The 15,346-nt window shown below is 34.8% G+C and overlaps 1 protein-coding gene across 2 annotated transcripts in view; it reads right to left on the bottom strand.

Annotated features, from left to right (window-relative positions):
* pkn2b (protein kinase N2b) overlaps window positions 1-11,206 on the bottom strand; it is a 45,905-nt gene extending 34,699 nt beyond the window's left edge. For both annotated transcript variants that reach the window (XM_059571195.1, XM_059571196.1), the window contains exon 1: window positions 10,774-11,206. In XM_059571195.1, coding sequence (XP_059427178.1) covers window positions 10,774-10,794 — 21 coding nt within the window. In that variant the 5' untranslated portion in view covers window positions 10,795-11,206. The remainder of the gene's footprint in view (window positions 1-10,773) is intronic.
* Window positions 11,207-15,346: the final 4,140 nt, after the last annotated feature.

Here is a 15,346-nt window from a genome sequence, read left to right as displayed (position 1 = left end):
AAATATTATATAGAAAATTTATATATTCCACTCTTATTAAATGTAGCATTATTCTTCTAGTATATGGAACTGACCAACTTCAAGTGATTATGTGTGATCTAGTAGCAAATGGAAGTCCGCGGTCCGGAGCGCTGTATGACTGATGCAGCAGTTCAATTCAGCTTTACTCCAAATATATCAACTTACCTGTTTTCAATACTTTATATTTAACATGTTTGTTTATGTCCAATATTAGTGTTAAACTGTTGGACTTTAAATCTACTATTGATTTTCACCGTTGACTGATTTTGCAGAATATTTAGACTGATAACTTCCATGCGCAGATGCAGCAGAAATGCCACAGGACGCGTGATATGACAGTTGCGTCTGACTATATATGAACTAGCTGTTTTAAATACAGTATTTTTTTATTTAACGTTAGTTTATCAGTTTGTCCGAAAGTATATTTTTTTCGATTATTGGTGATTCCATAGGCTCTCTCGTGCACTGCGTGATTTAAAACACTAAATAGTTATGCTATGACAAGAACAAAGAGTCTCTCTCTTGCTCCACCCATGCAAGATAATATCGTGTATCATCGATCTCATGGGCTGACGATATGACGATTTGAAAAATAACCATACCGCCCCACAACACTAAAGGACACCACATAAATACAATTTGAAACCTTTTGTTGTGTGCATGTCTTTTATCAAGAACTCTAATCTTGGCTTTTATCTTCGATTGATACGTTATGAGTACATTTTTAATTGAGTGCTCAAAAGATCAAGTTACTGTGCTAATATGTGACATATACCTAGTGCAGCTTTATTTAGTTGGGCTGTTGCTCCTGTGATACAGCTGTTCTGCGTTCTGATTAAAGTTGAGAAAGAGCATCTTTTGTCTATCGTTCTTCAAACATTACAGTAGACATATTTTGGTTTCCAAACTGTATTGTTCCATCATTTAGTCATTTTAGCACTCTGCTAATGTATCCACTATTATTGTTTGAAGTGTTCACAGTTAAGCAGCTAAACTTTAGCTGTGGGCACGAATCGCTTCCACATGTTTTTTATATATATATATATATATATATATATTTATTATGTCATTATTATTAGAACGGATTGGAGCACTATATAATTGTTTTATGTAACAGTGCTTTATCAATGGTAGCACTCGTTAACTGGCTCAAGGACTCCTTTCAGTGCCAATCACAACAGACTTAGCCAGCTGAACAATCAGAGAAGAGTAGGCTTATGGAAGGGAGGGGTTTGCTCCGAACTTGCTTGGAACTAATCATTTTGATATCACTGGCAAATGACTCTAATATTAAATGTATATTCTGAGAAAATTACTATGTTTTCTGACCTTAGATGCATTTAAACCTGTTATAGGGACTCCAACACAATATTAGGACACTTAAAAATACCATATGACCTGCTTTAAGAATTTCAAACGATAAATACTTGATGGATGACTTGACAGATCATGCATATACAAATCATAACTTGTATATAAATCAACTGTTACTTTAAACCTTAACAATAGGGTTCCCTGTATGGTGTACATTACCAGTCAAAAACAGTAAGATGTTTTTTTTTGTTTTTTGTTTTTTTAATTCTCTTTTGCTCACCACGCCTTCCTTTATTTATTCCAAATTACAGCAAAAGCAGTAATATTGTGAAATAGTTTTACTATTTAAAATAGCTGTTTTCTATCTGAATATAATTTATTTATTCATGTGATCAAAGCTGAATTTTCAGCATGATTACTCCAGTCTTCAGTGTCACATGATCCTTCAGAAATCATTCTAATATGCTGATTTGCTGCTCAAGAAATATTTATTATTATTATTATCAGTATTTAAAACAGTTGAGTAAAACTTTTACTCATATAAATTAATACACTTATTTAGCAAGGATGCTTTTAAATTGATCAAAAGTGATGATAAAGACAATTATGTTACAAAAGTACCATTTCAGATAAACGCTGTTCTTCTGAACATTCTATTCATCAAAGAAACCTGAAAAAATTCTACTCAGCTGTTTTCAACTATTAATAATAATAAATGTTTTTTTTTTTTTTGAGCTGCAAATCAGAATAATTTCTGAAGGATCGTGTGACTGGAGTAACGATGCTAAAAATGCAGCTTTGAAATCACAGTAATAAATTACATTTTAAAATATATTCAAACAGAGAGCAGTTTTTTTTAAAATAGTAAAATAGTTTTGCTGTTTTTTGGATCTTAAAAAACAACAACAAAAAAAACATAAAAAAATCTTACTGTTCAAAAACTTTTGACTGGTAGTGTACTTAATCGCAAGCTTGTTAATTATTCCTGAATAATTCTCACTCCTGGCTGAACTCAAAAACTGGCAGCCCTGCTTGAAGTAAGTTGAAGTTTAAGGTTCCCTGAACAACATTTACAAAATTCATTGTAGCCTACAAGTCGACGTTAGATCTTTTGCTTCAACCACTGGTTAATGAGGTGATAGAAGTAAGAAATACGTTTCAATACACTAACATTAGAAGGTAAGGTAGGGATATATAGCTAATGTGGGGTAATGTAAAGTAATCAGCAATCATAGGATTTATTCTTGTTTTTTTTATGCCAGGTTTGAGTTATACTGATTTTCTGTCATGGTCTATTCACCCATTGAATTAGCCTTGGCCACCCCCTGGCCACCCATGTATAACGGGTCACAAGAAGGGAATGGAAGATGTAAACTGGTTTTCAGAGCCAAGAACCTTGTGTGGATGGAGAACTGCCTCACTTTCCTCCTCAGCTTTCTGATATTTAGCAGTAAGAGACAGGGAAACTTCTGTGTGCCGTCTGTGGAGAGTCCTGTAAATGCTTTGGCTGGCTGAACACGGAAAGTAATGCAGCTAACAGAAAAGCCAGGAGTTGATGCTGAAGTAAGATAATGCCAAAAGCATGAGTCAGTGACAGGGTGGGGGGTTTGAACATATACAACTGTACATAGGAAGAAATTAAGAACAAAAAAAAACACTGGCTAAGACTCTTGGTTGGGTTTTTCTCCCAAAATAAATGCCCCACCCTGTGAGAAGGATCTGGCTGTGGAACAAATCCACTCTGGATACAGTGGCTACATTGCAAAACAAACTAACTCCCAAACAGCAGACGACATGGCTTGTGACACACTGAGGTTAGAAAGAGCTTCTGATTATTTAGCCTACCTGTACAAGATATAAGGTGACAAAAGCAAACTGCAAAACTTCAAAAACATATCTACTTTATGCCATATATTTAATTAAAGTTCCAAAAGGCGCAACCTTTATAGTTTTTCCTAGCATAGGTCTGGAAAAACAACAACAACAAAATACATTTTTGTATTGGATTTTTTACATCTAGATACATGGGAGGCATGACAGAAAAAAAATTGTTTCTGTTCAACGTTTTCCTCCTGAAATCTATACTATTTTAATATTTTACTTAAAATCATTATCTACTCGCTACATCCATCTATGTAGCTACAATAATCAAAACGTTCTCATCTTGAGCAGAAAAGAAAGATAACAATAATAGCAGTTTCAAAGTTCTATCCTAGCCATCTAACAACAATTTGCCCAATTATAATTGATTCTTTTGAAATGTTCTTAGCCAACAGATTAATAATGCTAAATGTAGATCAGAAATGTCTTGTCACATCTGGTTTGAACAGTCAGAGTCATAGGTTAGATAGACAGTAAGAAAAATAACAATATTTGCAGCATATTTGTTGTTTTAGAGAAAATAATCTATAATTTGGCTGCTCACCGTATTCCTGTTATTGTCAAAATAACTGCGTCATCTGCAGCTCTTAAACTTGCCACCGGCGCACGTCCAGAGATAGAAAGCGCAAAGGGCTGAAAGGGGCTTGAATAAAGTGCATTTGGCTTTAGATAAAAACACTAGAGGACATAGCGCTGCCGCTGAAAGATATTTAACGTATTTTCCGGACTATAAGTCGAACTTTTTTTCATAGTTTAGTTGGTCCTGCGACTTTTAGTCAGGACTTATTTATCAAAATTAATTTGACATGACCCAAGAGAAATGAACTAAGAGAGTGAACCAAGAGAAAACATTACCGTCTACAGCCACGAGAGGGCGCTCTATACTGCTCAGTGCTCCTGTAGTCTACACTGAGAACATAAAGCACCCTCTCGTGACTGTAGACGGTAATGTTTTCTCTTGGTTCTAAATAAATGCGACTTATACTCCAGTGCGACTTATGTTTTTTTCCTCATCATGACGTATTTTTGGACTGATGCGACTTATACTCAGGTGCGACTTATAGTCCGAAAAATACGGTACCATAAACAACCGGTCCGCTGTTTTGACGCGCTGCTCACTTAAAGGGATCATATGATGCGATTAAAATTTTTCCTTTCTCTTTGGAGTGTTACAAGCTCTTTGTGAATGAAGATCTGTACAGTTGCAAAGACTAAAGTCTCAAATCCAAAGAGATACTCTTTATTAAAGTTAAGACTCTGCCACGCCCCCCTAAAATGGCTCATTCAAACACACCTGTGGAAATATTTGCGTATTGCTGCCCAAATGTTAACGCAAAGAAAGAAGGCGTGGTTTCAGTAACCGCAGTTAGTGTTGAAGCAGCCATGTGGAGATGCTGTGTGTATCTAGGCGAAAGAAAAAGCACTTTATTTGGCCTTACGAAAGTAGATGCATTTAGGAATCTTTAAGATTACTTACAACAGAACAGCATCGCATTTTATGGACGACCGTTTCGTGAACCTAGGAGAAGAGGTAATTTTGACTTTGAGACTTTGAGATTTTTTGACCTTCAGTAATGTACAGTATTTGAAAAGTGTTTTTTGAATATTAAAACATGTCAGCATATTCTGTAACACCAAATACACAAAATAATGATCTTTAAAAGGCATTATATGACCCCTTTAAAATAGGGGTGCTCCGATCACGATCGGCCGATCGTTAATGCGTATCTCGTCAGTAAAGCCGGTTCTCTAATCAGCGGTAAATTCCATCAGGTGCGTGATTTCACATAGAGCAGCTGTTACTACAGAGCCGTTGTTAACTAAAAAGATGCGCAAATAAACGCTGAAAAAATGAAAGTGGATTTGCGCAGCTATTCAGTTAACAATGGCTCTGTGTAGTAACAGCTGCTCTATGTGAAATCACGCACCTGATGGAATTTACCGCTGATTAGAGGACCGGCTTTACTGATGAGATGCGCATAACGATCAGCCGATCGTGATCAGCGCAGCCCTACTTTAAAATGGTGCTGCTGTTACGGCTCGCGGTCCAGATGGAGTCCACATATTTACAAATCCTTTTTTCTCGAATCGAGTCAGGTTTGGAGTCATTTCAGGTCAAGTCAAGTCAAGTCTGAAGTCTATGAAAATGCGACTCGAGTCCAAGTCACTAACTCGAGTGCTCATCTCTGTGTAGAGCTTATTTGATGTAGTAAACTTGTTCAGTAGCTCAGCTGTTACAGCATTGCATGAAACCGAGACACAACACTCAACAATAGAGGGCAAATTCTTGCAGAAGCAAGTTGAAATTTAATGGCCAATTCGAAATCCCTTTTCATTATCTTTGCTTTTGTTCAAACTATTGGTTAGGTTTAGGGTATATTATTTTCAACCTTTTAAATTTTTAAAATGCACAAGAAATATTTAAATAAGAGGAATCTTTGAAACTGGTGTTCCTCAGTGCGGTCAGAGCTGCTTTAATGAAACGCACTACAGGACAATACATTGACAATACACTGCAGACACATTGGCTGGATTGTGTTTACACTGAGATCCGATCACAGTGCGTCCTCGACTACCTCTGGACCAGGACACGCTGATCGGATAACATTCACATACTTGTCTTGTGTCTCACTTGTCTTTTCAATGTGTATGTGGACAACATCCAGATGCAGGTTGCATGTTAATGCCAAGTGTAAACACACCCAGAGAAAGACTGAAACTGATACTGCAGATTCAACCTCTCCGCTTAACATTCTCGTTCCTCTCTATGAGAAAACTACTGAAATTATATTGCCAATGTTTCTTTTAATTCCATTATTATATTTTTTTAAGCACTTTGAGCTGCATTTAATGTATGAAAAGTCCTTTTTATATAAATGTTTTATTATTATTATTATTAAAAATACAATAATTAATGCATCAGTAAGTTTCCTAGACCATTTTAGTTTTCTCCTTGTTTAGTGATGCATCTATTTAAATAGCATTATAAACTTTTTTTTTTTTTACCAGCTCAGTTGAATACTGCTAATAATGCAGGTTAATATTACTGTATATTTTACTATCATTGTTATATTAATGCATACAACTAATTTATTAAATATAATGAACTATTAAAAAATACTAAAAAAACTATTTATAATATTTCATATAATATTATATTATTATTTGCTATATCCCCAAGTTTTAGCGTTCATGTGTTTTAGATTTACTTTTGTGAGTTAAAGAGTTCAAAATGGGTAGACACTAGGCAGAGGAGTTCCGACATGTGAAGCCCTCGGTGACATCAGTGTCTGGCCAAGTCTCTGAAACTCCACCCACTGAAAAGAGTCATTAGCGAGCTCAGAGCCAATGAGGTTTTGAGCATCATCCTGTGAGTTTGAGCTCAGAGCTCATCCTATTATGGTTTTACCATGACCCCCATCACCCACGACAGTGAAAAAGACTTTCCTCTAACCCACTACCTTATTTGTTCCATTACCACTTCTGCAGTTAACTCACACTCACAGCAAACACATAAGCCAATAGACCTGGTGCTCTGGCACAGATCACTCAGGAAACGTCTTGCACTGGGTTCTTTATAGAACTAGATTAAATAAATGGGAACATATTTCAGGTGACTTGCCAAGTAAAAATAAAGACTAACCGAATTTCCACCTTGCCAAATATAAAAGCACTAATAATAATGACTTAAAAACCTATTTTGTCATTCTACATGTTTGGCCAAGCTGCCCTATCCTGTTTGACTAGGAGGTTCTTGACAGGTCTGTGACTAATTGATGGATGGGATGTATTCTTTTGTAGCATTAGTAATAATTAAACTAGTAGCAGTAGTAATAGTTGCAATTTTAATAACATTAAATTTAATAATTTCAAATATCAAAAAAAAAAAAAAAAAGTAAACATCCATAATTATTAACTAATTTTGTATTTATTTTTATTTAATATTCACATGAGATTTTCACTCCCCATGGGAAAAAAAATTGCCTAAAGATTGACCCATAAACCATGAAATAATTTTCAGCATTAGACATTTTAAGGAAAACCAAATTTTTTACATGAGCTTTTAGTCACAGAATTATAAATAAAAAAATAACAAAAATGAAGAAAAGAAAGAAAGATGGTTATTATTTACTGGGTACTTGGTTTAGCTAGAAATTTCTCTGCAAGCAATCTGCAATGTAAATTAGCGGGTATCAGTGTTGAGATGCAACATTACACTGTTACTTTCCTGTTACTTTCAGCTGATTATTTATCAATACAGAAGTCCATTTCATGTACGTCTTTTTAATAACTTCCTATAACATATGTATTCTGCAAACTGCTACCTATCGGGCATATCGGGCAGGAGTACCCATTAGAAAATACCTAGTAGAATAGGAACTGCAATATTAATGCATGCTGCAAGTTTAGTGTGTGTGTGTATTATAAAATCTGCATTCAGCCAGAGCACAACGGATTAAAACCAAAACCACAGGTGTTACAAAACAATGACACGCTCCATGTGAACGTGCACAGGTGATGGGAGATTTACCGCTGATTACAGAACCGGCTTTACAGACAAGATGCACATTAAGTATCGCATGCAATTTATCGTGCAGCCCTAACCTATTCTTTTTTTGTATAGGGTCCTTTTTTTTAACAATACTAGGGCCCTATAAAATGTTCTTCTTATTTTTTTTTCTGGTAATCAGATGAAGGCATAAACAATTTATTTATCCTAATTAAATGAAAATTAAACCCTTTTATTTTTTGGCAAACAAAGTGCTGCACAAAAGAGGTTTGGTGTTAAAATTAAAAAACAAATATGATTATTCATTTAAAAATAAAGATTTATTAATATGTATTAGCAGTAGTAGCATTAAGTCTTAAGACTGCTAAATAGAAATATAATCTGACTATATTACTTAAATGCTTTTATTTTGTCGAGTTGCCATTAGGAACTTGCAGCTGCTGTGTATTGTGATATGATGAGTTTTCATAAATGAACTGGTAAAATGCCAATGAAGTGACTCTCAGAGCAGCTGGAGATGATATTCGTATATATATGTATTCATATCATCATAGTGAGACGACAGAGGCTAAAAAAACTCCAAGCGTTGTTCGCCCTTTAGTAGTGATGTGACATACAGCCAAGTATGGTGACCCATACTCAGAATTCGTGCTCTGCATTTAACCCATCCAAAGTGCACACACACAGCAGTGAACACACACCCAGAGCAGTGGGCAGCCATTTATGCTGCGGCGCCCGGGGAGCAGTTGGGGGTTCAGTGCCTTGTTCAAGGGCACCTAAGTCGTGGTACTGCCAGCCCAAGACTCAAACCCACAACCCTAGAGTTAGGATTCGAAATCTCTAACCACTAGGCCACGACTTTCCCCCTAGTATGCGTGTAACGTTACATTAGTAAACAAAACAGTGCGCCCCGCCATTCATTCATTCACTGATTGATTGCGAAAACCATGGCGCCTTATGAGTGATATTAAATGCTTCCGCAGATTTATAGTATGACTATAGAATTTCAGCTGAGCATTGCTAATCAGGCATATGGCTTTGTTCTTGGTTCTCATCAACAGGATCTCCGCCATGATAAGCGTTGAATGAATGACAGGCTTTCCGTTGTAATATAGTGCAGGGTAAATACAGGGCTGGGCGATATATCTAACGATATGATCATGCACATTTAGTCAGTAAATCTGGATGCGTGGTTAGCGCTAAATCGCCATCACCTGCTTTCAAATGGAGCGGCACTTAATAGACAGAGCCGTAGATGACTGACAAGCTACGCAACATCGCTTTCATTATCGAAGGCGATTCATCTGCGATAATGAACGCGATATTGTGTAGCTTGTCAGATATCAACGCCATTAAAAAAAAAAAGAATTTATGGAAAAATCCATTTTTTTGGCCCAGCCCTATTTCCAAGGAAGTGTGCCTTCAACTTCAGCAATCAAGGAAATATTTTGTGGACTGCTTATGCCAGTGTGTTTGACAATGATCTAAACTAATCTTTAAAGAAAATAAAATTTGCTTATCCTTACATCCTCTTCCCTTAGCTACACAAATAACTTCCTACCCAAAGAGTGCGGCATTTCTGAGCTAATGCCTCTCTCTCTTTCAGGGATTTAAAAAACAACCTGTCGGAATCCCTCTGAACATTCGAACTGAGAGTATCAGTTAACTTGTTGGGTTTCAGTTGAGTCTTACTGCAATTAGGTGGGGAGGAGACACAACCCAAACACAGCAATCAAACTACTCCCTCTCAAAGCAACAAAATGGCATGAGTTTAGAAATGCTCCTATTCACAAAGGACTGATTCACAACCAGTTACACTCTCTACACTACTTTTTCACTTTGTATTGTTTTCACCTGAATCATATTTTGCTTGAAACATATTTTGTCTCTTCAGAATGACAGTTGGAACAGTACAAAACCTAGCCTATGTCATAACTAAAATAAACAAAGGGCTTTGGATAAAAGCGTCTGCTGAATGACTAACTGTAAATGTAGCTAGTTAAAAAAGCCAAACAGCACAACATAACATATTTGAGGAAACATGCCTTAAGAAATAAACAGATGCAAATCAGATAGAAAATTTTGTTACATGACTAATGGTGTGAAGACCATCAAATCTTGCAACAGCTGGACTAAAACCCTTACATAAGTCAAAATATCCATTTATGACCTGGAGTTTTTTGTAAAAAGCGAGTTTATTCTTCTCTAAATTAATTCTGAATCAAGTCAAAACTTGCATATTGTTCAGTGATGGTGTTTGACATCAGTTGTTTATAAAGTTTAGTAGTTTCTTCAAATACCTTGCAATATAATAATATATTATTATTATTATTATTATTATTAAGCAGGCAAGCAAACACTGACATTACCTCATACAGTATTCAGCAGTGTTTCAGGGAGTTGCCAGGGTGGAATCGTTCAGGATATGTTACTAATAATAGATTTTACTCCAGATTTTCCCTCACCACACAGGCACTAAAGAGAGCTTCTGCTCCACAGTTTCTACATTTATGTCGTGTGCACATAGCTACACTCCTTTTTAAAACATTCATATTTTCGTCATGAAAACAGCTTTTTGAGAAGACGAAAGTACATTATTAGTGCATTTTCAGCCAGTATACAAAAATGCTACATTTTGTTTTCAAATAGTTAGGCTAACTGTATCAAAAATATTACGTTTAAGAAACAGAAAATTAACATTTTGCGAATTAAGCACAAAGAGGTAGCATTAACCGCTGTTCTGAATGCTACTGAATTTACATGACCACAATATTTTTATACATATAATACTCTTCGTTTGAAGTTAAAAAAAAAGAAAAAAGGCATAGTTTATCTATGGCCTGGGACTGAAGCAACAGTTGGTCTGTGTCAATATTTCTAGGCCACATTTAACCCTTTCAGACACAGTTAAAAGTCACTATCTAATGCTTAGGAAGAGCATTGAAATGCTAAAGAAGTGATCAGATGAAAACAAAGCCACAGCGATCAAAGTGAGCTGACAGTGTTGAAGCGCGTGGTTAGTAAACGAGATAAAATAATTCTCTCACCTGCACGGGATCGGCCGCCATCTTGCCTCTTAATAACTTTGAATCAGACTCAAGGGAGCAAAAAGGAGGAATGTCAGTAAGAAGTTAAACCTCTCCACTTCACTCCTGGTTAGCTCGTATTTCTTAATGATACTGGAGAAAACGCATCGGATCCACGACTGTGGGCTATTCCATAGCGCAGCCGGTAAACTTCCCAATTCCCATGACGCTGCCGAAATATCCTTGTATGATATGTATAAACAATTGTATAAAAGCTTTAAAGGTTCCAGGAAACCAATGCAATAGTTTGTCGCGACAGATACACGTATAGGGACGTGGAAATGCGAGTGTCTTGAACGCGTGGATAGTTGAACACGCTCCGCTCCTCTGCTCTCCCAGCTGGAGTCAAATCCTACACTTCCAGTCATGTGATCAGAAACTCTGTGCAAGCATTTTCCCATGAGTGTCCATGCACACTGCCAAATATAGAGTTTAAATCATTCTTAAATATTTACTAGAGCCCTGTATCAGATTACACCGGCGCCTAATGTTTGAAAATGACAGAAACACATCGGAGAGTATAAAAGCTCTGCATTTGTGGAATTACATTTTTAAACAATACTGAAATAGGCTGCTAGGTGCATGGGGCTCAGTGTTTTCTAGGCTTCAACCTTTCAAAAGTTTATTTTTGACATTTATACAGGGATTTATGTAAAGCACAATGAAATTAAATAGATATCAAATAGCACTTAATAATAATAGCAATAATACAGTGGCCTATTGTATTACATATAGGGTATCATAATAGCCCCTATATAATATAATATGATATAATGATATTATTATTAATTATAAATAGTAGATTTTTAAATATCTTTTAAACAGTACTTCTGTCTTGCAGCTTTTTTTTTTAAATCAAGCTTAGACACAAAAATAGTATGTATGTAAATCATTTAGGTTTGATAGCTACATGATGAAATAAGAACAAAGCATAATACAGTCATTGTAAGGACTGCAATCTTGATGCATTAATCTTCTCATGTTTTCTCAGATTTTGTTATGTTTTCTTCTCTCCTCTTTATTAATGAACAATATTTTATTTGATGAATGATATTTTTAGTTTATATCGATTATTAGGATATCTCAATACATTGTTCATAAATCTGTTCAGACTGCTTTTTGTTCTCTCTTTGGTTTGAATTGGGTCGATACCATGGGGAGTCATCTCCTGTTTGAAACCTCTGAAACCACCATTGGCTTTTTGACTTCCAATCTCCCAAGGAGCTAAGAGCTAGACACTTCCTGTAGTAACAATTGAGCTTCCTGTGTAAGAGCATGTGTTTCTCTATCATCCATGATAATCTGCTGTTGCTTTTATAATAGGTTGCACCAATATGTTTAGTAGATATTGGACTAAAGCATGCAATATAGCATCAGGAGTTCCTCATTTAGAATGACAGAGTTTTATAGAGTTCTATGGCCCAGTTAATATAAAGACTCAATGTTGTTCTGTATGAGAAATCATGCAACTTTATGGAGAAACGACTATTACCATAAAAGTATGAATGGAATATTAGCTCTGTGCAGTCACAAGGGAAAACCAGTAAAACCAGTCTTTGGGGCAATAGGGGTAATAACAATGGATTTTCCTTTTTTTCGGGTTGGTCATGATTCATGGCTCATGACTAGTGATCAAGCAAGCTTAGAGATGCGTCAGTATTCTGTTACTTATACCTTGATGATTGGTCATCAAATAGGGTTAACATTCAATGCAGAGTTTTACAGTTTTTGCATATTCTGTCCTCCACTTCTTTAGTTACACATATGCATATTGAAGAACAAAAGAATTTATGATTCAAAAATGAACTGAGAGCTGTAATTCTCAATGGTTGTTAGAGACTGAAAACATTGCATCATGCACACATTCACACACACACACACACACACACACACACACACACACACACACACACACACACACACACACACACACACACACACACACACACACACAACATGATCAGACTCTTATTAAACTGTGCTGTAAAAAACTGCTGAATACTAGGCTATATTCATTTCAGTGTTGGAAAAGCAGTCCTATCAGAGACAACATTCCCACTGGAGATCTAAATACTTCCACCTGGCTTTTGCCATGTATTTTACGCCACCTAGTGGTTAATTGTACCCTTAACTTTTGTTTTGTTTTGATGTATTAAACGACATTATGAAATATAAACTATTATTATTATTATTATTATTATTAATGACGAGAACCTTAAGCCTTAATTGTTTTGCATAATCTTTTAATTATTTATTTTTATTTTATATTTCTTTATTTTTTGTATTCGTATAAATAGGCTATTATGAAAACGCACACAAAATGATTTATATTATTATTATTTATAAACATTATTATTATTATACAAAGCTTTTTGCATTGATTTTTCATGGTAAAAACTTACGATTACCGTGTATTTTACGCCATCTAGTGGTAATTTGATTTAGTTGGTTATAGTTTTGGCTGTTTTAAATGACACCATGATATCTAAAATAATCATATTAATATAAAGTAATAAAACAATAAAATCATAAATTGGTATTCACAGTTACACATATCATTTACCTCTATTAAATTCAAATATTGGTAATATTATAGTATTACAGGTATTCATTTAGTATTATAGTCAGTTGAACATAACACTATAAAGACTTAAATTATCAACATATAATTAATTATTATTGTTTTTTAATAAATTGCCAAATTATGTATCATTTTTGTGACTGTGGAATTTAAAGCAGCAGGGATAGTTTACCCAAAAAAATAAAATCCTGTCATCATGTAGTGAACCCCTTGTCATTTCAAACCTGTATGACTTTCTTCTGCAGAAAACAATAGAAGATATTCTGAAGAATGTTATTAATCAAACCCTTTTGGTGACCTGTCTTATTTGACATTCAATATCTCAGGACAGAAATAAGGTAGGAGGAAAATTCTTGATGTTTTTTGATATTGTTTTGATGATGTTCTCCAGCATGTTAGCTGTAGCTGTTTCAGATTTTGTGGTGATAGCTTAAAGTATCCAAATGTTACAGTATTTTGTAACAAAACAGGACTTTTTGTTTAGCTCATGACTCCTTGAAGGAATTTAAAAACTGTTGTTTTCTGAGTGCCATACACAAAGATAATGACTCATAATTCCAAGACCATAGCAATGAGAATCAAAAGGTAGGCATCGCCTGATAACATTTGTTTCTATATTTTTATGGGGGAAAATATCTTTTCCTTTTGTATATTCTCATGCTGAGGAATGGGTGATAAAATGCGAGATAAACTAGTGTGGTCAAGGGAATTTTTTCCTATTCTTATTTGATTTTCAATATCTCATGAAAGAAACAAGGTAGGAGAACAATTCAACCAAGGTGTATCCAATTCAAAATTTGGAAACAAGGTAGCCCTTCTCTTAGCCCTTTACAGTTTTGAAATTGTTGTTTTGAATTTGAAGTAATGCCTCACTCAAGTTTAGTTTAAAGCCCCCAAAATTATACTTGTTAATGAGACTTTTCAAATTAAATATGACACATAATTATCTGAGCCACATGATGTTTCTGATATATTAGAATACATGGCACAAAAACATTTTTTATAAATTCTGAAAACATATTGTCACATTTTATCACATATTTCCCAGCGTGAGAATATTCAAATGCAAAGATTATATATATATATATATATATATATATATATATATATATATATATATATATATATATAGATATATATAGATATAGATATAGATGATATATGCATGTTTCATGAAGTTACGTCTGAAATCGCTACATGAGAGCTACCTTAGATTTTACAACATGCACCTGTGCAGTTTTATGTGTGTTATAAATTCATGAGGAAAATCTTTAGATATAAATGTCAGATTATAGTGATTTTGGCCTCTTTTTAATCAGGAGAATTTGTTATAAATAATAATCTAAATACTTTCCCACGATCTGATCATGTTTTATGAAGATTCAAGTAAAACAGTGACATCAGTATATTATTTTCATATGGGTCTGGGTATGACTGCTTGTACAAAAACTTGCTCCAGTTTACTCAAAGCCCCAAACAATTATGCATGTTTTGTTTTGACCTTTCAAATGACATGTGACACATTAACTATCTGAGCTATATTATATTTTTGACATACTGTATTAGAGTACATGGAAATATATATATATATATATTTGTCATTTATCAGCAAATAACTCTGCACTATTTTGGAGTCAGACTCTGAACTTTCAAATGATATCCACATTTTGGTAGTGTTTTGAAAAATATGATTAGTAATATTGTTGTGGTTGGGGGTGGTCCCGCCCACAATACACTTCGGTTTAGAGGGACAGCTCAGCGTTCTTTAAGAGTTGATTGAACATTCATTAAAAAGCTGAGATTCTAAGCTTTAAAACTATACATTTTTTGTGTTATTCCCTTCAGGGGTTGCTTAGTAATATGATTTTGATGGGTTTTTTTTTATTGTTTTTTTTTGTGGTGGTGGTGTCCCGCCGGTGGGTTTAAAGGGTTAAATTATATACCCTTTGCAGG

The sequence above is a fragment of the Carassius carassius genome, chromosome 17 (assembly GCF_963082965.1).
Source record: "Carassius carassius chromosome 17, fCarCar2.1, whole genome shotgun sequence".
In the NCBI taxonomy this organism is placed as follows: domain Eukaryota; kingdom Metazoa; phylum Chordata; class Actinopteri; order Cypriniformes; family Cyprinidae; genus Carassius; species Carassius carassius.
The sequence above is the reverse complement of the archived record's forward strand: the minus strand, read 5'-3'. Positions and strand labels throughout refer to the sequence as shown.